At 43.1% G+C, this 25,879-nt stretch overlaps 1 protein-coding gene across 1 annotated transcript in view; it reads left to right on the top strand.

Moving 5' to 3' along the window:
- LOC147732841 (G protein-activated inward rectifier potassium channel 4-like) overlaps positions 1-25,879 on the top strand; it is a 259,916-nt gene that overhangs the window by 216,321 nt on the left and 17,716 nt on the right. The window contains exon 3 of the mRNA XM_086958872.1: positions 10,744-11,986. Coding sequence (XP_086814998.1) covers positions 10,744-11,986 — 1,243 coding nt within the window. The remainder of the gene's footprint in view (positions 1-10,743; positions 11,987-25,879) is intronic.

The raw sequence follows: 25,879 nt of genomic DNA, 5'->3' as shown, positions 1-25,879 counted from the left end.
ACAACATCACGTCCATTCTCATGGATGCTTGTTATTTAGTTTTTGATGTAGCCTTGCCTGACCCTTAGCGCTAGTTCCTTCCCAGCCTGCTCCCCAGTCTCATACACTCTCCTCTTATATGTCCAGTATTCCGCTGCCGCTTTCTCTGCGAGTTGTTTTTGTAGTTCCACTTCAATGAGGCAGATACTGGTTTGACTCTCTCTACCTTCCCTTCCTTGTGTTAGATCTTGGCAGTGCTGTTCTTCTGCCTTAACTAAATCTGCCAAAAGCTTGATCCTATTGGCTTGTATTTTTTTCCTGGCCTGAGCAGTGTAGCTAATGATTTCCCCCTCAATGCTGCTTTAAATGAGTCCCACACACAGTTCCTTGATGCGCTATAACGATTGGCATCAAAGAATTTGCGGGCCCATTTTTGCATATATTCCACAAACTGTGCATCAGTCAAGAGTTTCCGATTGAATGTTCAAGCCCTGCAGTTCCTAACTAAACCTATACCATTGTATGTGATTGCCAGCGGGCTATGATCCGAGAGGACCTTGGGAAGTTTCCTAATGCTGATCTTGCTAATTTCCGTGGACGATGTGAGGAAATAGTCCAGCTTGCTGTACCTCTGGTGGGGACAAGAAAAGTATATGTAGCCTGGGTCACTAGGCTCCTTCGCCCCCCAGACATCCGTTAGACCATGCGATAGCATCATAGATCGGAGAGCCGTAGATACCCTTGGTTTTCTGCCAGCATACGGGCTTCCCGCAGAAAGATCTATGGAAATATTAAAGTCCCCACATACCAGGCTGGGAACTGGCCATGTTGCCAATTCCTCTTCCAATGTTTCGAAAACCTCTGGGTCATCCTGATTTGAGCCATAGATGCCACAGATTGCAAGACCACACTCCAACTCCGGCAGGGCCCATCTACCCAGTGCATCAGACTTAGCCCGTTTCGCCTTCCCCAGCATAGTTTTTCCCAAAATCACTACCCTGTTACTGTTGAGGTTTGGGAGAAACATGCCAGAATATTGAACCCTCCAACCCTGAGGAGCTGCTTCTTAGCCCATGGTAGGTGGGTTTCCTGCAGGCACAGAATATCGATAGGTTCAGTTTTGACAAACTGTGCCAGTCTTGCTCTCTTCCTCCAATCGTTCAGCCCACCTATGTTTATTGAGTATACACTAAGGCTCGCCATGCTTATTGTTAAAAAAACACCTTACTTTTGTCTGCAGAGAGTGAAAAGAAACTTTTTCCATAGCATATATACCATTTCCTGAAAACACAAGAACTAGAAAAAACACTGTACCATAAATTCTCATTTTATTTTTCTCCCCCCCCCTCACCCCCCTCAGCCCGTGACCCCCCCTCGAGATCCCCCCTCCACCCTGCTCCCTTCCTACCCCCCTCCCACTGGAAGCACTCAGACCTTGGTCTGGGCTTATGATGGTTGAGTGCAGCAGCGTGGAGCTTGGGCGCAGCTGTTAATTAGAACAAAACAATCATGTGGACCATATCTTACCCCCCATTCCCCCCCAAACAACCCAGATAGAAAAAAGAAACCGAAAGAACAGATCTAAACTAGGATAAGATCCAACACAGAGCTTAAATCCATATACCTGGACCCAATACCAGCTATATAAGCAAAAAAAGGAAAAGAGAAAAAGTCATACTACTAAGCCAGGCAGATCAAATGAGTAGAGCAGCAATCATATTATAAGTTTTAAACCCCTCGCCAGACTAAGCACTCCGCTAGTCGAACTTATTTGATTCACAAAGAGTCCAAAAACTCCTTTACCTTAACTTCTGATGAGAAGTATAGAGTCCATCCATCTTTAACTATCTTAAGCTGCGCTGGGTTCACTAAGTAGGCCTGGATATGTTTATCCTGAAGGGGCTTGATCAGCTGGCGGAGTCTCCACCGCCTCTCGACCGTTGCGTGACAAAAGTCTGGTCTCACAAAAAAGGTCACTCCCTCGCTAGATCTTTTGGCGTCGGGGCGGGCCTTTTCAGAAATGATCTATCGAAGGACATAGTTCCCAAAGAATATCAAAACTGCCTTTGGCTTATCGCCGCTTCCAGCCCCCGGGCGAACTCTAAACGGAGTGCGATGTATTCTCTGCATTTCCGCCGACCAGTTCCACTCAGATAGTTCAGGGAATGCCGACTTAAAGAGGTTGATCATAAAGACCCTGATGTCTGAGCCCTCCGCCCCTTCCGGAACCCCCAGGACTCGCAGGTTATTGCGCCTTAACCGATTTTCCATGTCCTCCAGTTTCCACTGGATGTCGACAACCTGGGCGCTCTGGGAATCTACCTTAGATGATGCTACAGCAGCTTCTGCTTCAGTTGCCACAATCCGTTCCTCCAAGTTGGTGACTCTATCCCCCACATTAGTGTATGCCTTAGACAGTTTTCTAACGACACCCTGCATCTTAGGCATTGCCGCCTGTGACTTCCGGGTGTCCTGTCTAGCTTCTTCCCTATGCGTAAGGATGGTCTGATATATGACATCTAATAACGGAGGATAGGATACTGGGGCCTCGGCATTGGGCCTTCCCTGAAGTGGTGTAGCTGAAGAGTGGTCCCAGGCCAAATCCCGCATGTGTTGTACATGGACGCTTCCCTGGGCGACTGGTCTTTTAGCTGTGCTGGGGGGGTTCTGTTCCAAATCACTGCCGGATCCCAAGATGCTCTCTTCCTGAGAGGAGCTCTTCTCCTCATCGGACCATTCTGCATCCTCTGACACCGAGAAGAAACACTCACTACTATCTTTCTCCTTCTCTTGTTCTTTATCCCTTTCATCCATAAGAGTCAGCTGGGCCAAGGGAGGGCACAATAGTGTAATCTCTTTCTCCTTCACTCTACCCGTAACCCCCCCAATCACCAAAGCTTGCCTGAAGCCGCCTCCAGCTGGTTAATTGGCTGTAGAGGCACATTTACAGATTGTACGGGATAAGAGGTGATTTCAATTGTCCCCCCACTATCAGATGCAGCCCCATCAGGTTGTTCATCAGTACCTGTAAACACCAGGAATCCCTCAGCTGCCCCTTGCCCCTCTATTTCAGCCAGACCTTTTGCCAGCACAACAATTGGCGTTGTCGCATCCTCCAGCCCCTCTACCTCGTCCGGAAGGGGGGTAGATACGGGATTGGTACCTGACTCTTTAGCCTCCTTGGCCTCCTGTGTCGCTGTCTCCTGGGCTGAGGGTTGAGGCACTGCCACAACAGCGTTCTGCTGGCTCCTTCCTCCACGAACCAACAGCTCCGAGATAGATGGGGACTGCCGTAGGCGCTGTACCACCTGTTTACCTCTCTTGGGTAGTACCGGCGTTTCACCAGGTTCACCTGTATTCGGGTCCCCTGTGGACAGGGATATCTCTGCTGGCTCGCGCTGTGCTTGCTCTGAAATTAGGGCTGAAGCTTGAGCCGCCTGTGCTGCCTGCATTGCCTGTGCTGACTGTGCTGCTTGTGCTGCTTGGATTTTCTACTTTGCTGCTGCTGCAGCCTTTGCTGATACTCCTGCTGCCGTTTTCGGGGCCATTCTCGGTGTGATAGACTCTGGATGCAGCCTCCGCTGTAAGAAACTGATCAGCACAGCCGCTCCTCCCGCAACTCTTCCCTCGGCTCCCCCGGCCTGCTTCGACCAGCTACAGACACGCCCCCAGCGCCGCAGACGTCGGATCCAGAACGCCAGAGCGGCAGCCAGCAGCCTCAGAATCCCGTCTGTAGCAGCAAATTGCCTCGCTCCGAAGCCCACTGCTCCGGTCCGCCAGGGAGTACACAACATCAGCACACTTTCGCCCGGTCAGAACATCAAGGTAAACCGCTACTTCTGTGGGGGATGGGGGGTTACTGCGCCTCGCCCACGCTGCTGCTCCGTGGCTACCTCACACAGCCGCCCTCTTGCTTCCGCTCACACTGGTCGAACTGAACATCTTTTCAAGGTAACGTTCTCAGCTGCCAAAATATTCTGCTCATTCCTCGTGAGCCTACTATTGGTTAGGTGCTGAGTACGAGTTTGAGTGAACAATATCTCGACAGCATAGGGTATGTAGACAGTCACATGTGGCAAAGCACTTGCATGTCTTTATGCTGACACCTGTTGCAGCAACGGATTTGAGACATTCAGGCAAAGCTGATACTACTGGATTCAGAGTAGCTGAAAAACAGGCAACTATCCGGTCTACGGGCACTTCCATGATTCTGTGTCAATACTGAGATTGCACAACTTTCTCATTCATTACAAAACATAATACAAGCAAATGCATTTTACGCAGAAGGTAAAGTACAAATTACATCTTAGACTTTAAATGTGAGCATGAACTGAACTGAACTGGTTTCTCAAGGCCCACTCTAGTCAACTTTAGCAGTGACAGGATTACAGAATATGTGCCCACATGTAAATGCATAACTGACTAAAGCTTCTTAACGCATGAATAGTGCACACACTAGTACGAAATATTAATTAAAATAATCTTAAGTGAATATGTCATGTTACACATACATTTTAAACAATAGTTACACATTTTTTTCACCTCATTAGTCTCAAAGTAAATCATGTCAGGAACTTAGATTTAATTTATTGTAATAATGAATAAGTATTTCAGCTTTTTCTATTTGTCACGTTTAAACACATGAAAGGGCGGGATTTTACTTCTAGAGTCGGCTTACCATTCTCCAGAATCCCGACACAGGTCGACTAGACCTTTTTACCTGTCATAGAGTGAATTAGGAAATCTATCTACACAATGATTAGTCAATTTCAACAAATTCCCCCGTATCCCCAAAGAACCACTGACTAGGAACTAAGTTCAAAGATTTATTACAAAGCCAAAAACAACTGGATGTATAAACATCTCAGCAAAAGGTTCAAAAGATAAACAGGCACTAATACAAACATAATCCTACGGAAAAGTCTCAGACGACTCAGAATTAATACAAGAATCAATTCAAGAATCATCAGGCTAACAAGAATTGCTACAACCTGAGTTTTAGTAAGCATTTGTAAAAGGAATAAATCCAGGTTAGACTGTCCCTACACTATTCTGAATGACATCCCTACTCAACAATATCCCATTCAGAAAAGGTGTCAGCAGTGGTGACTCTCAAAGGAGTTCACTCACTTTCCTTCGATCTCAATCTTCAGACTACTCAGTCATAGCTAAGCTCTCTGCCTGACCAACCGCTCTCGCTGACTCCTCAGCCCATCTGCTCTACCTCCACCCTCGGGGTGCTGTCCCTAATACAAACCCCACAATGCGGACGACACGCCTTCAGGTACGCCCCTCTCAAAGGTGTTGGTTTTCAGATTTTTCCATTATGGCACCTCTCCATCTTCGTCCGTTAAAACGTCCTTGGGTCCCAAACTCTACTTCGCTTCAAGTTGCTTCCTTGAATTCTTCGGCTACTCCTCCACATCTGAGCCTATCATCCTAACTCTCATACACAATGGGCCCTTCTACTCCACTATCTACTTGGTCCTGCACCTGCAAAGGAACGCATGTGAATCGGCTCACGATTTCTAAATGTTGCAATTGACTTTAGCTAAAGCCGCTTTCTTAAAAAAACCTTTTCTACGATTTAATGCTAAGCAAGACATTTCAATCAGGCCTTCACAATTTCCATGAAAAGGGCCTCTGCACGTTTATGTGCACCAACATCCTAACATAAGCAATACATTTTCATTCTTTAACATCAATCTTTAATGCAAAAATACAGTTCTCTACCTAAGCCATTCAATCACGTTTAAAAGGTACAACTGTGAGTTTTAATAAAGCAGATCTAAAGGCACAATGGCGATCTATTGTACACACCTCTTATTAGTGAAATACTTCACATCAAACGGCATCTCTATGTTAAAACAGCATTATTAACTTTTAAAGCACTTTACATTAGTTCTCAGTGTATTTCTAATACCCACTACATTAGTTCTCAACCCTACATTACATTTGAACATGATTAGTAAGTCCTCTATATATGTGGGTGCTAACTACTCGTACATATGATGGACCCCTACAATTTTTACCTCTGTTTTGCGCTCTCTCACACACGTTATAATATTGTATCTGTTACACGTGGAGCCCTTTAAATATACAGTACTCCATTTTCTTTAGTAATGTTAATCACACAGAATATATTTGAGTGCTCACTAATTATGTTTATGATGCATTCCTACAGTAACTAAGATGGGATGAAAATTATACTTCTCCAGCAGTCTTGTGTAACAATTCTTTTGCAGCTTCTGCTAAGTGATCTGCCATGCTGGAGCATTAAACAGAAAATCACGAGGGCAGCTGCTGTGGCCTTTTAAGCCATGAAAATGCTAAATCCAGCCTATTACAATATTACCTGGGACCTCCAATAATAATAATAATAATAATACAGCATTTTGTAAAGCGCGAACAGCTACCTCACGAGGAGGTGTCCCGGCGCTAAACCAACTCTTTGCTGTTAATGAACCTTCAGAAGCACCTACCCCTACCTCTAGCATTCAGTGTTTTTAAAGTGTGTGTCATCACTAGGCTCCTTCCAAAGCTGTCACTGGTCATGATACGTTACTTGGCTAATGCACGAAGCATGATACTGCTAGAACAAAAAACTGTTAACTTTCCTCGGTAGGATAATCACTGGCCTACCACATTGACTCACATCCATTGAGTTCCAGGTACCCAGGACCACCTGAAAATCCTATTTTAGTTATTTGCTATATTTTCTACTGTGTACTTTCACCATAGCTGTGTATGCTCATCCATATGCCTTCGTTTTATTTTGAGTCCTCATCGATTTTAGCATTAAACGTTTAAAGAATATTTTTTTACCTGCAACTTCCTAAATCTTTTTAGAGTGTTTTAGTTCAATCATTTACTTTTTATGAATAGAGATATTTTTACTTTAAGTGTTTTCGTGTACTTGTCATCTTCTTATTGGTTTCTGCATCCCCAGCACCGCATTTATTCTTCAGTTCAGAGCGTGGTCTGCTCTTTATTAGCGAGCCAAAGAGCACTTTGAATCGTCGCTCACCTGCATCAGTCTGTGAATAACCTGATAGGATTCTTGACAGGGTTTTAATGTAGGGAACTCGAATGTCTGACAAAATATCGAAAACAAAAATATCGATATACAAAAATATCGGAACAAAAATATCGAAGTCAAAAATATAGGAATCCTATCCCTAACAAGGTAAGTACAAAAATATCGAAAATAAAATATAGAATGACAAAAATATCGTTTTTTTGTAAAATATCGTTTTTTTAAAATATAATAAAAATGTAATATTAACAAAAAATTAACTTATAAATGTAATAAACATATTTAAAAATGTACTATAATATTTAAAATTAATACATAATGTAATACAAATTAATGTTAATAAATATATAATACATAATATATTTTTCATTAATAATAACTCTAAATTAATTATTGTCATAACTTAAAAACAAATAAAAATGTAATAAATTACTAATACATTTATTTACATAAAATGTTCACATAAATAACAATTAATAACAACATAATACTAATAAAAAATCTAAATACATTTTAGATAGCGTATGAGTAAAAATTACTATTCCCACTCCAGAGAGTGCGACAGTAGGGAAAGTGTTGGATAGCGTAGCAGTAACAATTACTATTCCCACTCCAGAGAGTGCAACAGTAGGGAAAGTGTTGCATAGCGTAGGGGTAACTATTACGATTCCTACTCCAGAGAGTGCAACAGTAGGGAAAGTTTTGAATAGCGTAGGGGTAAAAATTACTATTCCCTCTCCAGAGAGTGCAACAGTAGGGAAAGTGTTGGATAGCGTCAGGGTAACAATTACTATTCCAACTCCAGAGAGTGCAACAGTAGGGAAAGTGTTGGATAGCATAGGATTAAAAATTACTATTCCAACTCCAGAGAGTGCAACAGTAGGGAAAGTGTTGGATAGCGTCAGGGTAACAATTACTATTCCAACTCCAGAGAGTGCAACAGTAGGGAAAGTGTTGGATAGCGTAGGGGTAACAATTACTATTCCAACTCCAGAGAGTGCAACATAGGGAAAGTGTTGGATAGCATAGGGGTAAAAATTACTATTTCCACTCTAGAGAATGCAACAGTAGGGAAAGTGTTGGATAGCGTAGGGGTAACAATTACTATTCCAACTCCAGAGAGTGCAACAGTAGGGAAAGTGTTGGATAGCGTAGGATTAAAAATTACTATTCTAACTCCAGAGAGTGCAACAGTAGGGAAAGTGTTGGATAGCGTAGGGGTAACAATTACTATTCCAATTCCAGAGAGTGCAACAGTAGGGAAAGTGTTGGATAGCGTAGGGGTAACAAATACTATTCCCACTCCAGAGAGTGCAACAGTTGGGAAAGTTTGGATAGCGTAGGATTAAAAATTACTATTCTAACTCCAGAGAGTGCAACAGTAGGGAAAGTGTTGGATAGCGTAGGGGTAACAATTACTATTCCAATTCCAGAGAGTGCAACAGTAGGGAAAGTGTTGGATAGCGTAGGGGTAACAAATACTATTCCCACTCCAGAGAGTGCAACAGTAGGGAAAGTGTTGGATAGCGTAGGGGTAACAATTACTATTCCAACTCCAGAGAGTGCAACATAGGGAAAGTGTTGGATAGCATAGTGGTAAAAATTACTATTCCCACTCCAGAGAGTGCAAGAGTAGGGAAAGTGTTGGATAGCGTAGGGGTAACAATTACTATTCCAACTCCAGAGAGTGCAACAGTAGGGAAAGTGTTGCATAGCGTAGGGGTTTAAATTACATACTTATAAATTACATCTATCAATTAATTAATTATTTAAAATTAATAACCAATTAATTAAAAATGTTTACCAATTAATAAAAATAAATGTATGCTTCCTACTAATTAATAATTAATTCTACATAATGAAATTACTTCCCACCCTATTCCCCTATAAACCCATAACCCGCTACAGAACATATTTATCAATTAATTAAAAATAATTACCAAAATAATTAAATATAATTACCAATTATTTTTAATTAATGTATGATTCCTACTAATTAATAATTATTTAAACATTATTACATTACTTTCAACCCTATTCCCCTATAAACCCATAACCCGCTACAGAACATAATTATCAATTAATCAATTAATTAAAATTATTTACAAATATTTCTTAATTAATTAATAATCCCTACTAATTAATAATTAATTTAACATAATTAAATTACTTCCCACCATATTCCCCTATAAACCCATAACCCGCTACAGAACATATTTATCAATTAATCAATTAATTAAAATTAATTAAAAATTAATTCTCAATCAATTAATTAATAATTCCTACTAATTAATAAATAATTTAACATAATTAAATTACTTCCCACCCTATTCCTCTATAAACCCATAACCCGCTACAGAACATATTTATCAATTAATCAATTAATTAAAACTAATTAAAAATGAATTCTCAATTAATTAATTAATAATTCCTACTAATTAATAATTAATTTAACATAATTAAATTACTTCCCACCCTATTCCCCTATAAACCCACAACCCGCTACAGTACTAAAAGACAATATTTAATTAAATTACATTAAAAATAAATAATAAAACATAATAAATACAATATAATATACACAAAATGTATTTAAAAATAGATATTAGTAACATCGATATTATTTATTTCGATATTATTGACATCGATATTTAAAACTTCGAAATTACTAATATCATACTAATATCGATATTAAGATTGTCGATATTACTTACCTTCTATATTATGTCCCATCGATATTTAAACTTCGATATAATTGTATATCGAAATTTAAAACTCGATATTTTGTCTGTGTACCGGGAACTCTACTGCAGCCTTTCACACCCCTAGCCACTCTCCCTCTGTTTCTCACAGTTATGTTATGTAGAAGAATGGTGGAGACATACCAATCTCAGAAGAGTGTATTTCCTCTAAGGGAGTCACACAGTTATTTGCTAATTATTTTTTTAAACATTGCAACTTTGTGTAGTTTTTAATTTCCTACTTCAAAACGTGGGTGTGAAAATTGTGACGTTTGAGGCCAATTATTTCATATGTACCTTTGAATTAACTATAAAACATGATTATGCAGAACGCATGCATCGCACATAATATTTAATTTTCTACTGCGTAGAAAAAAATACCTGAAAAAATGTAGCTTTCTAATCAAATATTTTGCATACCTTTCCTAGCATGGATTTAAGTGTATAATATAGAAGTAAAGTGAATCATGTTCCATGGATTGTGTTGGATCTTACTGCTCTGGTGCAAAATGGTAAAACTTTGTCCAAAAAAATAAGTGTAGTTTTGAAGTCAGGTCCCAAACAAGCAATAAGAAAGTACATTCTGGTTTTCTGCACCAAGCCAATCAAAGGGGTTTCATTACAATTTGTGTGTACAAAATGTCCTTGTGTTTTGTTTTCCTTAAATTAATACTGATAAATGGAAGCATATTGAGTTGTTTTGGGAAGAAAATTCTAAACAGTCATTAGTTTGATCAATCATATTACTAGAATATTCTGTAGAAGAGATTGATTTTGTATTTTAGGCTTTGGCAACATTAAGTTGTTCAACTTTTGAAGACCTATGTTTTGGTTACATAATATTAGAATGTAACCAGGGCATATTTTAAATCAATCAAGAAAGGTTGGAAAAGTAGCCAATTTAGCTTCGTTACTGCGGAAAGATTACAGTGGTAGACTCTTCAAGATGTCTTTGTTAACTATTCTTACAATTTTTATGTGTTGCAGCCTGAAACTATGGTAGTGTCCACGCCTTCAACAGAAGAGATCAATCACAAACCTGAGCCAGTTCCTCGAAAGAAAAGTGGGATTATGTCAAACTTCATCCCTCTGCCCCATGCCCCTCACGCTGCCGCATTGGCCAGCCTCCACAGAAGACTGAGCTCTGCTGACTCCACAAAGACTGCCTCAGGTCATGCCTACAAGAACCGACCCAGCGTCTCAATCAAAACAGAGGACCTGACAACATATCACCGGGCTTCAAAAAATGAAATGCCTACCCCAAACGCCAACAGCAAGTGGTACCCAAGACATGTGCTCAGTGTGCCCAACATGCCCATGCGCAATAAAACTCCAACACGGAGTGTGGTGTCTGCGCCTACCTCCGAAAAATCGAATAAAATGCGGTGCAAACTCATGTATGATGACCGACAGGTTTTCAATCTCGGCACCAGGCAAAAAAGGCAGCGATATGTTACCAAGGATGGCAAATGCCGAGTAAACCTTGGAAACATTCAGGAAAAAACAAGGTTCTTATTTGACTTTTTCACCACCATAGTGGACCTGAAATACCGTTGGTTTATTTTTCTATTTATGACATGCTATGTTGTGACTTGGGTCATGTTCGCTGTTATCTACTATGTGGACGCCTTGTTAAGGGATGATGTGAACCACATAGCTGACATAGAGTGGAAGCCTTGCATTACAAATGTAGACTCTTTCCTTTCTGCCTTACTATTCTCTGTAGAAAGTCAGAGAACAATTGGTTATGGCTCACGAATGGTGACGGCTTACTGTCCAGAGGGCATCATACTTCTAATGATCCAGTCGATTCTTGGATCGATGATTGATGCTCTTATGGTGGGCTGTATGTTTGTTAAAATCTCCCGCCCTAAAAAAAGAGCAGAGACTTTAATGTTCAGTAAAAAGTGTGTGGTGTCTCACAGGGATGACAAACTCTGCCTCATGTTTCGAATTGGAGACCTGCGAGACAGCCACATGGTGGATGCTAAAATACGAGCCAAATTGATCAAGTCCCGACAGACAAAGGAAGGAGAATTTATTCCCTTGGAACAATCTGAAATCAACCTTGGCTACGACACAGGGGAGGACCGACTGTTTCTGGTGGAGCCACAGATCATTTGTCACATCATTAATGATCATAGTCCTTTCTGGGAAATGACAGCAGAGTCCCTTAAAAGGGAGGAGTTTGAGATCATTGTGATCCTAGAAGGCATTGTAGAAGCAACAGGTGGGTAAATAAATGCAAGTCTGTTCTACAAGATTAGTTTGAACCATAGTAGTGATTTACAGAAACTACACTTATTGTGGGAGACCATACTCCTAAATATTTGAAAGATTTTGAGTTAGAAAAATATATTATCAGGTGTGTAGTGTGTACACATATTAGATAAACAATAAGCTATATTTAAACAAAAATTTAAAATAACCCATTTTCAGTAGTATGCACAATTCCAAAAACCACTAGGATACTGGTTAGATGCTTCAACCTATTCTAGACCATCGGCTGACACCAACTCGAAAGTGCAAAATTAAGGGATAGATTCATGCAAGGCCAACTCATCCTTCCTTTCCAGTGGTTACATTGTAATGCCCTCATATTCTTAACTGCAGCACACTGTTCACTCTAATTCCATTTCAGTCAATTCAGGTTGGCAGAATAGCGGTTGATTGAGAATGAATTCAAGATTCTTAATGTTGTGCAGCTTGATGAAAAAATACTTTGTGACCTTATTGCACTACACATTGTTTCCCTGAAGTTGCCTTGTGACATTTATAGCAGTCAGCTGCCATTCTCGGGTTATTGCACATTCTTTCCTAGATGTCCAAACTGCCATTACATCTAAGAACTTCTCCAAAATGATCTTGTAATTGTAGGATTCCTGTTACAGGTCGGAATAGAGCAACTGGACATGGGCAAAATGGATAAAGATATTGAGCATATCTAGTTACCTCCAAATTGTGAGCATTCATACACTTTTAACAGGACATATTGACACATTGGCCTAGTAGCCAAATATGACATTGATGTAAAAGCACTATTCTAGTAACTGTATGGTCAAGCCATTCATTTCTCACCATCTGCCATATGACATCCAAGGAGCACAGGGTGAAGATCTATATTTATCCAAATAAACACTTTACTTCTGGGATGTACATCTGGATGATTGGCTGTTGCTTCATATATAATTAATATGTTTACAAATTCCACTTGGGATAATTCTAGTCTATCTCTCCACTGTCCTTGAGGTAAAAAAATAGGAACTTGTCCACCCTAGTGATTGTTGTGTCTCTTCACTCATCCCCTCCCATATGCTCCACATCTCTCCTTTCCACCCCCCCTTAAGGTTGCATACCTGGAGAAAAGAAAGGAGTTTGTCAATAATAGTGGCTCTCATGTCTTTATACTCATCCATCAGGGTCTAACACTTAGTTAATCCTATATGGGCCCAGAAGTACACTGGCCTTAGGGGGCACGACTCAACTCACTTTAATGCCCCCACTTTTTTTATATGAGTCTACTGCTAGGGAATGTGCCCTGGATGAGTCACAAACATGGCAGGCACTAGGTGCTTTTGCAGCTTGGGTTGCAGTTTTCCATAACCCACGGTCTGTTCCTAATGGCCTCCCCCAAGCCTTTCTTCTGAAGCACTTGTCTCCTATCCCTAATGGCTTCTGACACCATCCTGGGTTTCTACTTTCTGCTGACAAGCCTCCTTGCGATGTAAGGACTCAAAGACCGCAATCTGCCTTTCACCGGCCTCTGCAACGATCTCCCAGGTAAGCCGGCCTGTCACTGTGATGGAAGGATGGAAGGCCAGATCAGCACAGTATGAGGACTTAGGATGCCTCCAGGGTTTAGAGGACTAGGGAACACAAAGTTTGTTGGGTCCACCCAGCACATGGAGTCAGAAAGCCACCAGCCTGCAACATGAAACCCAACTCTCAACGCGCCCACCACATGCAATAGGATCCACCCTGACTTCATAGAAAGTTCAGTGAAATAAAAAAGACAGTTTTAAAAGATCTAAAACTGAGCTCAATTCAAATCCCAAAAGTATATATTATCAGAAGATATTTTAGTAGTCACACCTCAACAAAAACCTATAACCTCAGAAGACATGAACCGGTGGGAAAAGTAGTACAGACCTTCAATAAGGGAAACATCCATTACAACACAGACATTACAACGCAATCCCTTTACAACGCTGTCTAAACAATGCAGGATCCATTACGAAGCATGCCATTACAATGCATGCCATTACAACGCATATCCCTCCCTGACCAACACCTTCCCTGAGGTAAGCACCCAGTGGTGTTAGAATATTAATTTTCATTGCAATGGAATACCCGATGTAATGGCTTGCATTATAATGGCATGCATTGTAATGGAAGTTGCGCGGTATCGACCATATAGTAAAGGTATGCATTGCAATAGCTTGCGTTGTAATGTCATACATTCCTTCAATATGGGTTCAATACAAACTATTAGTTTCCGCACATGTTCAAAAAAGGATTTGCTTGTCTTAGTGTTCATACCTTTTATCAAAGTAAAAAATCTAGGCAGTGCAACACAGCCAACATAGGGATGGCCTATCCTCCTTCACTATATAATGCAACTCTCTTCCAACCACACTCAATATCTGCAAACAACCACTGACTCATCACAGAAAGTAGAGCAAGAGAGCAAGACTCATTTTTAAAAGAAATAAACCTGTTTTTCAAAACCAAAAATAGTTGCTTTCACAGAACCTTTTAGGAGCCACCATCTCAACTTAACAAAACATCTTTATAGAGGACCCCCAGCCTCAAAATTTAATTATCAAACTCATTGAGCAAGTCAACAAACAAATGGTAACATTGAGTGCTTGTCTCCTCAAAAAAAAAAAAAAACAGGGCCTGCTAAGTTTCTGGTATGGATCCTAAATCTCAGCCTAGTTCACCAAGTGGGAAGTCTGGAACTGTGCTACTGTACCTTCTGCAAATTGCAGGAGACAGTCCTGCTCTGATCCAGACCTGTTGAACAGCAGCCAACCAGACTGATGGTAATATTGCATGCTCACATACACGTCTTTTCATGGGGATTGATCATGCTGCCAGAGCCAATGTTATCAGTCACATTGATTTAAAGTACATTATTGGGAAAGATGAATGTCTGTTGTAAGCCCGGGTGGCGAGCTCCGCTCTGCCAGTGGAGTCTGCAGAGTTTTGCCAACCGCGTGCTCCTTTGGGAACATGGAGTTTAGGCAATACCCCGACTCCAGGGTGGATTGGAATTAGCCCCTGCCAACGCCCCTCCCACGCCCACAAAAACAGAAAAGAAATCACGTACCTGTTCTTGTCTCTCCTCCTGGCCGTCCTTGCCAGCGAGGAGTAGGGCAGCCCGGAGACGCCAGAGCAGGTAAGTGATTTTATTTCTGTTTTTTATTGTTAGGGAGGGTGGCGCCGAGCAGAGTTCCACAGAATTTTTTTTAACTCTATGGAACTCCATGAAGTGGCACTCCACGTACTCTGCCCAGGGTTAGAAGCTTGAGAGTGATGTCGTGAGTGGGTGCAAAGGTTCTAACCCATGTGCTAAATATGTCCAGAAAAAAATGCATCAGGACAGGAGCAGGAGTGTAGATATGGAAGTAGCTCACTGGCTGTTGGGGACTGTGTGAGATATATGCACCTTTACGTATTTATATATGTGCATGAGTTATATGCCTGTCTGTGTATGTTTGTGAGCACCTGGTGTGTGGGCCCTTCCTGAAAGATATTGTACTTTCTTAGATATAATCCCAAGCATCTGGGATAACTATGGAACATCTCTGGCACAGTGCAGGAAATCTCTGCCATACTGGTGCCCATTCCTAAATTACAGTGATCCTGTCAAGGCAAAACATTTGCTTGTGCTTTTTATTTTGAGCATTGTTGGCCTATTAGTGGGTATTTAGACAGAATATCAGAAACAAAAACTTTGCAGGACAAAATATTGTGTAAAGAATATTGAGGCCAACATTATTGTGAAGATAAGTTTCTATAGGTAACCAAAGTTTTACTATGTATAGATCAACACACATATACCATTTTGCTATACATATCTCAATCAATCAAACAGGACTTATAAAGCACGACTAATCACCCGTGAGGGTATTTAGGTGCTGAGAACTGTGCTGCACTGGTAGTGTTCAATTGAACAGCCAGGTCTTGAATCCTTTCCTGAATTTTAAAAGAGAGGATAAGGTCCGGCGATAAAGGGGGAGGTCCTTCCAGGACTTCGCAGCCAGGTAGGAGAAGGAGCGTCCTCCACTGTTGCTTCAGTGGATGCGAGGGTGCAAGTGAGGGAGAGGAAGGTAGAGCTGAGGTGTCTGGAGAGCTGGTGGAAGGTCAGGTGGCGGTTGATGTAGTCCAGTCCTTGGTTGTGTAGGGCTTTGTAGGTTTCTATCGGCATCTTGAATTTACATCTCTTTTGAACGAGGAGCCAGTAGAGCTTCTTGAGGTGGGGGGTTATGTGGGTCTGCTTTAGAATGTTGAGTTTGAGTCTAGCTGCTTAATTCTGTGTGATCGGCAGTCTCTTCAGGAGGTGCAAGGTGATTCCTACGTAGATGGGTTGCCGTAATCCAACTGGTTGATGACTAGGGTTTGAGCGACATTTTAGCTACTGTTGACAGGGAGCCATTTGAAGATCTTATGGGGCATGCAACGAGCGAGGAAGCAGACTTAGGAGACCGTATTGGTCTGACTTTTCATGGTAAGCTTGCTGTCCAGGATGATGCCAAGGTTGCGGGAATGGTCTGTCGGAGTGGGGAAGGTCCTAGTTCGGAAGGCCACCATGAGTAGTTCCATTGTGTTGAGTTTTAGGCAGATGTCTTTCATCCAGATGGCGACACTCGCCATGCACCTGCAGAATTTCGCCATCGTGATGGAGGGGTCTTCAGATAGCGATAGGATGAGCTGGCTGTCTTGGGCATAGGATATGATGTCTACTCCATGGGTTCTGATGATGTTGGCAAGTGGGTCATGTAGGTGTTGCACAGTGTAGGGCTGAGGGCTGAGGGATGCCACAAATGATGTTCAGAGTTGGTAGGCTGATTCTCTGGGTTCTTTCAGTGATGAAGCAGGTGATCAATTTGAAGATGTCTCCTTGGATTCCAATGTGGTAAAGTCTCTTGATAAGGGTGTGGTGGGGTTCAGTGTTGAACATTGCTGAGAGGTTGAGGAGGATCAGTGCCGTCATTTCTCCATGGTCAAGAAGGATTCTGATGTCTTTGGTGGAAGAGATCAGAGCAGTTTCAGTACTGTGGTTGGTGTGTAATCTAGATTGGGAGTTGTTCAGAAGATTGCTGTTTACCAGGTGTTCGTTGAGTTGGTGGTTGACGGCCTTTTTGAGGACTTTGGCGAGAAAATGGGAAGCAGAGAAATGGGACAGTAGTTCTTGAATTCACTAGGGCCAACTGATAGTTTCTTGAGAAGAGGCTTGACTTCTGCGTGTTTCTGTTCTTCAGGGAAGATGGTCGTGGTGATGAATGCATTGAAGATGGTGATGAGCGTGTTGCTGATCATCTTGCTCCTGATGTTTAAGATGGGGTAGGGACAAAGGTCTGTGGGTGCTCCTGAGAGGATGGAGTTTATGATGGCTGCTGTGTTTTGTGTGGTGAGCTGGTCCCATGTGGTGATATAGTGGTCGGGGTTTGCATCTGTGGGAGCAAGGAGGCTGAGGATGTCAGCAGTGGTGGGTTGAGTTTCGAAGCTTGTGTTGATGGCGAGGATCTTGTCGTGGAAGAAGTTCACCAGGGTGTCGCAGAGTTCCTGTGTAGGGGTGATGATATTTTCAGTTGCTGAGGGGTTGGAGAACTCTCTGACAATGTTGAAGAGTTCTTTACTGTGGTTAGGACTGACGTCGATGAGGTCGGCAAGAGCACTCCTTTTCTTCTCTTTCAGGAGTTGGCGGTATTGGTTGAGGGATGTCTAAAATGTGGCTCGGTCTGATGGTGCCTTTCTGATGCGCCATTTACTCTCGTCACTTGCAGTTACATTTTTGGGTTCGCAGTTCGGTGGTGTACCAACATGCCTGTTCGGAGGATCTCTTGAGTTTGGTTGGCTTGACTCTGTCGGTAAATCAGTGATCCAGGCAGAGAAGTTCTTGACAGCCTGTTCTAGGTTAGTTGAGGAGTCAGATTGGGAGGTGTTTAGGATGTTGATTCACTGGCTCTCTGATTTTTACTTCCAGCAGTGGTCTGAGGCTCTGGGCAGCTTGATGGTGGTACCAGGGGATCCATTGATGGTGAGGTGGACTATGGTGTGGTCTCTCCATGTGAGATTGGTGACATGGCTGTGCTTGACTCTGTCACTGGTCATAAAAATGGGGTTGAGTGTGTCCTGCAATGTGTGTGAGGTATGTGAGGCAGATGTTGGTCATTTTTTTGAGGAGGTTGGCTGTGTAGGTGTCATTAAGGTCGGCAAGGTGAAGATTGAGGTCTTCAGGGAAGGTGTGGAGTTTAGAGTCAATAGCAAGTGGGGCACTGAATTCAGGGATGGAATTGCAGAAGCTGGGGTGTGTCCTGGGGGGGGTCCGTAGGCAAGTGTTGGGCGTGCATATTTATGAAAAATTTGATAAAATGAAAAATTGTCTGTTTTGTCTCTTTTTACTTTTGCCTTAAAGACGGAATTTTTGTGTTCTTTCTGGATGGAGAGATAAGTATACCCTCCATATACTTTTCACGAAGGAGCAGCTTTCTCTTCTGTAAAATAAAAATATATAGGAACATTCCTTATTTAATACCAGGGAGGGTCATTTGTTTTGCCTCGAAGAAAGCCCGGGACTGAACAGGCCATAAAACAATGACTGAAACATGTTGGCACATCTTTAGGGTCATAGGACCATTACCTCCAAATGACCCCTTGTATATATTCATTTCTAATCTCTGCTACGTCCCTGCGAATAAAGGAACACCTGGGGAACACAGTAGGATTTTTACCTCTAGACCCCCTGGTCTACATCTCCTAAGTGCTCCCTAAAATACGGTCAAGTCCACCCTGACCTTTAGGAGTCAGGGTGGACCCTATGATGAAGCATGTCACCAATAGGATGTGTGAGGGTTAATTAACAAAAAGGAGTTGCCTCCTTTCCCACGTTCGAGTGGGGTACGCCACATAAGTCTAAGTTTAAGCTTGATGGTTCTGGATACTTTACATTTACTGTAGTTAACTTGGGAGGGTGTATCCACTTCCTTGTAATACCTCTCTTACCCCTTGGTGCCAGTGGAGTACGCTCCTCTGTCACTTGCGGTAAGTAATGCCATTGTTTCACCTTTTCATTCTATGTGTATTTGTTTCTGCCGTAGATTTCTTGGCAGAATGTAAAATAACTTTGCGTACTATCCAGAAAGGGAAACGGTTATGGCAGCTACCTCAGGGAAGTGTAAGAAGATAACATTGGGGTTTAGGTAAGGTATAAAAATGGTCTCATTCATGTACACTGCCAACTGTATACATAGGACTTTGATAACAGTCCCGTAGCTGCATTTGAGTTAGAGGGGGGTTCAATAAGCAAGGTGATGATAACACAGCTCTCTCAATTGGTGCTAATAACTAAAGAAAATCAGCAATGTGGTTAAGTTCCAGGTTTTTTGTACAAGTAACTCTTATAGAACATTTGTACATCAAAGATTATAAGCTGGTGCTCTTTGAGCACACCAGTGTTGAAGCCTCTCCTGCAACTCAAGTGTCAGGGAATCTCCTTGAAAGAGGCGGGGGAACAATGCCAGTCCGTGGAATGCAACTATGAAATGTCCCACCAACATGCTTGACTATGGGGGAGAGAATGTGGAGTAACAGCCAGAGCTGCCGACTTTGGAACTGGTGAACGGCACTGGAGGCTCGGTGTCAGCTCAACATCCTGTGATTCTGGTAAAATCACTTAGGGCCTGATTCTTTAAGGGCCTCCACACTCATGTCTAAGGCCCTGCACTTGTGGAGGAGTTACCACACCAGATGTAGGTAAATACCATTTACCGATTCTAAAATACCGAATTTTACCGATTCTGTATTTTAGAATGGGTAAATGGTATGTAGGTATTAACTTGGTCATTTTTACCGAATCTGTAAAATTCGGTAAATACCGATTCGGTATTTACCGAATCGGTATTATCCATTCATTCCTATAGGAATGAATGGGGAATACCTATTCGGTAAATACCGAATCGTAAGGGAGGAAGACCTACAAGGGTGGCAGGGTGTCACATTGACACCCTGTTGCACCCATAAATAGTGCATGGGTGCACATATGGCACACATACATACCCTAAGGGCATGTATTTCTGCCACATGGCACTGTTAAAAAAGCACAAAATTGCTTTTTTAACTGTTTTCGTTATTTACCACCAAATTGTAGTTGGTGGTAAATAACAAATCCTTACAGGTGAAAAGCACTCACTTTAGTGCTTCCTACATTTTAGGTTCGGTAAATTACCAAATCTGAAATGTAGCCACCTACATCCCAAATGCCTAACACTGGCCGGTAACGGCCAAAATTCTGTAAATTCAGCCGTTACCGACCGGTATTAGGGTTCCTACATCTGTCCCTTAGAGTGGAATCTCCGCAATGAGAATTCGACTTACAGAGATTCCGCCCTGAGTTCAAATACTCTCACATGACTGCAGGGCCTCCACCAAGAGTGTGCTGGCCCTTTGTGAATCAGCTTTTGGATCTCCCAGTGCCTAGAAAAAACTAACATGAATGCTCCCTTGTGTAATGTAGCTGGGGCTCACGTAAAGCGCTTCATAAGACCTGACAGTCTTAGGGTGGTCTTCCCCCAACTTTTCGCCAGACTCCCTCCATTTCTCTGCACTTTTTTTGCTGGCTTTTGGACACTGCACTCTTTACCACTGCTAACCTGTGCTAAAGTGCATGCGCTCTCTCCATAAAACATGGTAAAATTGGTGCATGCCTAATTGGCATATTTAATTTACTTATAAGTCCCTAGTAAAGTACACTACATGTGCCTTTAAATTAAATGCTACTAGTGGGCCGGCAGCACTGCTTGTGGCACCCACCTGAGTAGTACTCTAACCCTGTCTCAGGCCTGCCACTGCGGGGCCTTTGTGTGCAGTTTACTGCCACTTCGATTTGGCATTTAAAACTACGTGCAAGCCCTCAATATCCCTTTCATTACACAAAAATCACCCCTAGAGTATGTCCTAGGTAGCCCAAAGGACAGTGTGCTGTGGAAGTAAAAGGAAGGACATGTACTTTGTGTTCTGCATGTCCTGTTAGTGAGAAACACCCAAATTTGTTTTTTACTACTGTGAGACCTACTACTCTCATAGGCTAACAATGGGAATTCCTTAAAATACCTTCAAGCAGCAAATCCTGATTGGTAAGGAGTAGCTGCATCATGTTTCATATCTTTGGAATGGTAATGATAAAGTTGGATTTAACAATACTGTTTCATAAATGCCACTTTTAGAAAGTTGACATTTCTCTTCTCTTACTGTTCTGTGTGCCTTACAGCCCTTCTCCAATCGAAGTCTGGGCTGGGAGACAGCTACACTTTGTGCATTCCTTTCAGACATCCACAAAAAACAGGAAGGCTAGGTGTGGCTGAGTACCCATCTACATACATCTGCATTCTGATGGCCCTTCCTGGGCTAACACTTACACTTCAATAGATGGTGGCCTGACCCCACACAAAGGACTTATTACCCCCACGGATAGCCTGGCAGACAGGACTGGCTTGAAAGGCTAAAGGACTAAAATGGGCACATCTCCTCGCCTCAGAACCAGCTCCTTGCCTACAGAGATCGACGCATTAGACAGCTTATCACCACCGCTACAGCTTAGTGAGATCGACGCATCCACTTGATTAAGTGGAAGAATCTGGTGCATTGGTTGACACCTCTTGTCTCCAGCACCCGTCTTCTGAACTGACGCATAACCATCACTGCATGGAGATCAACTAATCCTGCGCCTGCAGGCCTCGATATTAATGCATCTCACTGTTTGCAATCAAGAAAGTTACTTTGTTCACAGGGGCCTGCTTGTGTTCTGTTGTCGGGGAAGGCTCCATCGTGGTCGGTGCAAACTTTGTTTTTGCCCTGGTGCAGCATGGCCTGAAGTAACCTTTTTAGGGCTACTTGCATCTAAGCGCTTTACTGCATTTATTTCCTCAAAATTCAGTATCTCAACTTGTACACAATGGATTTTCAATGTTTTTTGTTTTTTTTAAATTATACTTTATTTTTTATACTGTGTAGTTATTACACAAATTCTTTACACATTGCCTTCTACATTAAGCCTGTCTGTTCTTTGCCAAGCTACCAGAGGGTGAGCATAGGATCATTTAGGTTGTGTTGGGACTTACCCTGACTAGGATTGTGGTCTTACGTGGACTGGGTGCATACTTTGCCAACTAGAGACCCAATTTCTAACATTGGTCATCAGCTGTGAGGATAGGACTTATATTTGCGCAGTGTGTAGCAGTAGTTTGGTGAACACTGTGATCTACATCAAAGACCATTTAATTTGTTCTTCATTTCTTCCTGCTTTGCATCCTTGATCCATCCTGTACATGACGTCTTGCTAGTTCTGAATGTGGAGCCATGGAGTTTAAGCTGGCCAAGCTGGAGGATTATACAGTAAACCAGTTGAAAAGCATCTGCAAGGAGATTGGGGTACCTGCCATAAAGTGCCATCAAGAATGTGGACCTTAGAATGGTGCTGAGGGCCTGGGCAGAAGCCTGCTCCAAGGAGAATGATGGTTTCGGAGAGTCTGGGAATAGCTCTTCTGAGGAATCACCTGCAGTGCCTGAAGGTGACATCCCTGAAATTGAGAATTCAAACTTCAGATGGCAAAGTTAAAGATGGAAGCTGAGGCTGAATAAGTCTTTGCTGAGAAGAAACTTTTGTTGGCTCATGAACTGAGTCTAAAGGAGCTGGAGTCAAGGCCAGGCTACCTGATTCCAGAAGTGATCTTGGAAGAATACATTCAGTAACTGATGAGATAAGAAGGTTCATGTACACAAGGACTTGGAGCCCAGTTATGTGGTGGGAGCCGACATTGATAAGTGATTTTCTGCTTATGCTGTTGTACTGAAGGTACACAGGATCCCTGAGGAGCACTGGGGGGTAGGGAGGCATGGGGGGGACACATGTCTACATTGGGAGAGAGACACTTCTAAACTTTGAGGTTGGGGCTAAGCATGGGTGGATTTCGCGGATCCACGATCCGCGGATTTGCGTATTTGCATATTCGCGGATCCGCAAAATCAGCGAATTTGCGGATTCGCAGATTTTTGCGGCTTTTTTACATGGGGGGGTCTTCTGTGCGAGTAGTGCCTCTTGTGTGTGTATAAATGGTCAGAGACCGATCAGAGCAGCAGATGAAGAAGAGAAAGAAGCTCCTGGTCACAGGAACAGCACGAGGATTGCGCTCATGAAAGTCAAGGATACAAAGGCCTCTATCCAGCATCACAGCTGATTTTTGACTGTAGATTTGGGAAGAAGGCACACCTGCCCAGCATCGACGACGCTCACGATTGTTTTTGGGCTGATGAATGAGTCACTGAATTTGAGCTTCAACTAGTTCCAGCGACCATGTGCGTGTTACTATGCAATCGCACCGATGTGCGCAGGGGTCCCTTGAGTGAGCTGCAGCTGTCCATCATCCTGTAACTATTTTAGGATGGCGCCGGCAAGCTGCCAGCGCCATCCTAAAACAGTTACTAAATTAGCTTCATCAGGAAGCACTAATAGATAAAATAACGCAGGTCCTTGAGCACCTGCTTTATTTTATGTATCAGTGCTTCCTGTTGAAGCTAACTTAGTAACTATTTTAGGATGGCGCTTGCCGGCGCCATCCTAAAATAGTTACAACAACTTCAAGCTTGAAGGCTTGAACTTTTGCCCCCCGGATCCACAGCTCGCGGATTTGCGGATTTTCGGTAAATTCGCTGGAGTTCGCGGATTGCGGATTTACCCAAAATCCGCGAAATCCGCGAGCGGAACGGATTTTGCGCTCACACTTAGTTGGGGCACCCAGCAAATATACCCCCATTAAAGCCATTTTGATTGCCGAATTTGGTCTGACTCCTGAGAAGTGTTGTCAAATGTACAGGAACAGCCAGAAGCACCCCAACGTGTCCTTAGTAGATTCCTCCAGTAAGGCACTGAATTGCTGGGTGAGTGGCAGCAAAGTAAATGAATATGTAGGGTTTTATCATTTAATCATGAGAGCACATGTTCAGTATTTGCTTTACTTAGTTGCATCAGCACCTCAATAACAATAAGCTGACGGACCCCAGGAAGCTTGCTAAGAAGGCAGACCTCTGGGCTAGCACCAGAGTGTCCAAAAACGTATCTGGAGGGACACTGACGAAGGTGGTCAGGGTTCCCAATAAAAGAAAGAGGGGGTGAAAAAGCTAACAACAAGGAGCTCTCAAAATGCCCCCCCAAAAAATTCCCAAGGGAGTAGTGGTAACCAGTCCCCGTCTGATACAAAGAAAAAGGAGCTCTTTGACCATAAGTGAGATTTGTACCCGTGCTATGACTATGATCACACTAAGGGTGATTCCAAATGTCTCACCAGGGCACAGCTGGGTTGATGAGTGTAGTGCTCAGGAAGGAGTAGTCCCAGTTATTTATAGGGGACAGACAGAGGTGAACACAGTTTCCCTGGGAGAAATGATGCCAAAAGCGCTCAAACCTGAAAAAAACCTACAAGTACAGGCAATTGGTCACCATTAGTGGACAACAAGTGGAGGCTCTGTGTGACATAGTAGCCAGCATGTAAAATTCCAACTGTCAGCTGGTCTCAGCAAAACAGGTCCTCCCGAACACATTCCTCCAAATCATAGTCACTGACAATTACTGACAATCGTGAGAGTCATCTGTCAGTGGCTCTGGTTCCCTTCATGAAGGGGGTGGTCTCAGGTTCTCTGAAATTTGATTTGAGCCCTCCATGACTGTAGATTGTCTATTAGGCAATGACCTGGAATACACTACCTGGATCTCCTTTACAGTGAGTCTAAGGTTGCTGAAGATGGGGCAGCCCATGTGCTGGTGGTCCCCCAATGTTACCAGACCTTCCATCTGGGTTTGGCTTATGACCTACCCCTAGCAGGACATTTAGGGCAAGGCAAGGCCTTCACCAGGCTTGTCTCTCACTTCTTTTGGGCCAGAATGATGACAGCCTCAGCTACATTGTGCAGGACCTGTCCCACCTGCCAGGCCAGTGAGAAGTCAGGGAAAATCAGGGAGCTCTCCTAATCCCACTTCCTGTTTTTGGCACCCCCTTTGAAAGGGTGGGCTTCCATGACATTGGACCCTTGGGCCCTAAGACAGCCTTAGGCAGTAAGTTTGTCCTGCTCTTGGCGGACCATGCCAGATGCTACGCAGATGTAATCCCTCTGCAGACAATGACTGGACCTGTGGTGACTAGAACTCTGACAGGGATCTTTACCTGTGCTGGGTTCCCCAAAGAGATAGTGTCTGACAGAGGTACTAACTCAATGTCTGCGTACATGAAGTCACTCTTGGATGAGTGTGGTGTAACTTACAAGTTCACCACTCCCTATCACCTGGTCTGTTTGAAAGACTCAACAAGACCTTGAAAGGTATGATTGCAGGCCCACCTGAGCCCAGGAGGCAGAAGTGGGAAATTCTCTTGCCATGCCTTCTCTTTCCCTACAGGGAGGTGCCACAGAAAGGAGTAGGGTTCAGTCCCTGTGAGCTCCTCCATGGGCAGCCTTTTGAGGGACCTCTGTGCATTATAAGTGAGGGGTGGGAGAAAGCACCTAGTAATCCCCCCCAGGATGTGATCAGCTACATGCTGGCCCTCTGTAAACAGATGCACCGCTTCTGGATGATGGCCAAGGCCAGCCAAGAGCTAATGAAATGCTGGTATGACCAGACGTGCCCTGCTGGTAGAGTTTAAACGTGGCCAGAAGGTATGGGTGATAGAGTTAGTAGAGCCCAGAGCTCTCCAGGACCACCAGGACTGTCCCATACGAAGTCCAGAAGTGCAAGGGGGGGGCACCTACTTGGTGGACCTCCAATCCCCTTGAAAACCCTTAAGGGTGCTGCTCCATGTCAACAGGTTAAAGCCTCACTTTGAGAGGTCCAAAATGAGTATGCTTCTTGTGA

The sequence above is a fragment of the Lissotriton vulgaris genome, chromosome 2_1, assembly GCF_964263255.1.
Source record: "Lissotriton vulgaris chromosome 2_1, aLisVul1.2, whole genome shotgun sequence".
In the NCBI taxonomy this organism is placed as follows: domain Eukaryota; kingdom Metazoa; phylum Chordata; class Amphibia; order Caudata; family Salamandridae; genus Lissotriton; species Lissotriton vulgaris.
The sequence above is the reverse complement of the archived record's forward strand: the minus strand, read 5'-3'. Positions and strand labels throughout refer to the sequence as shown.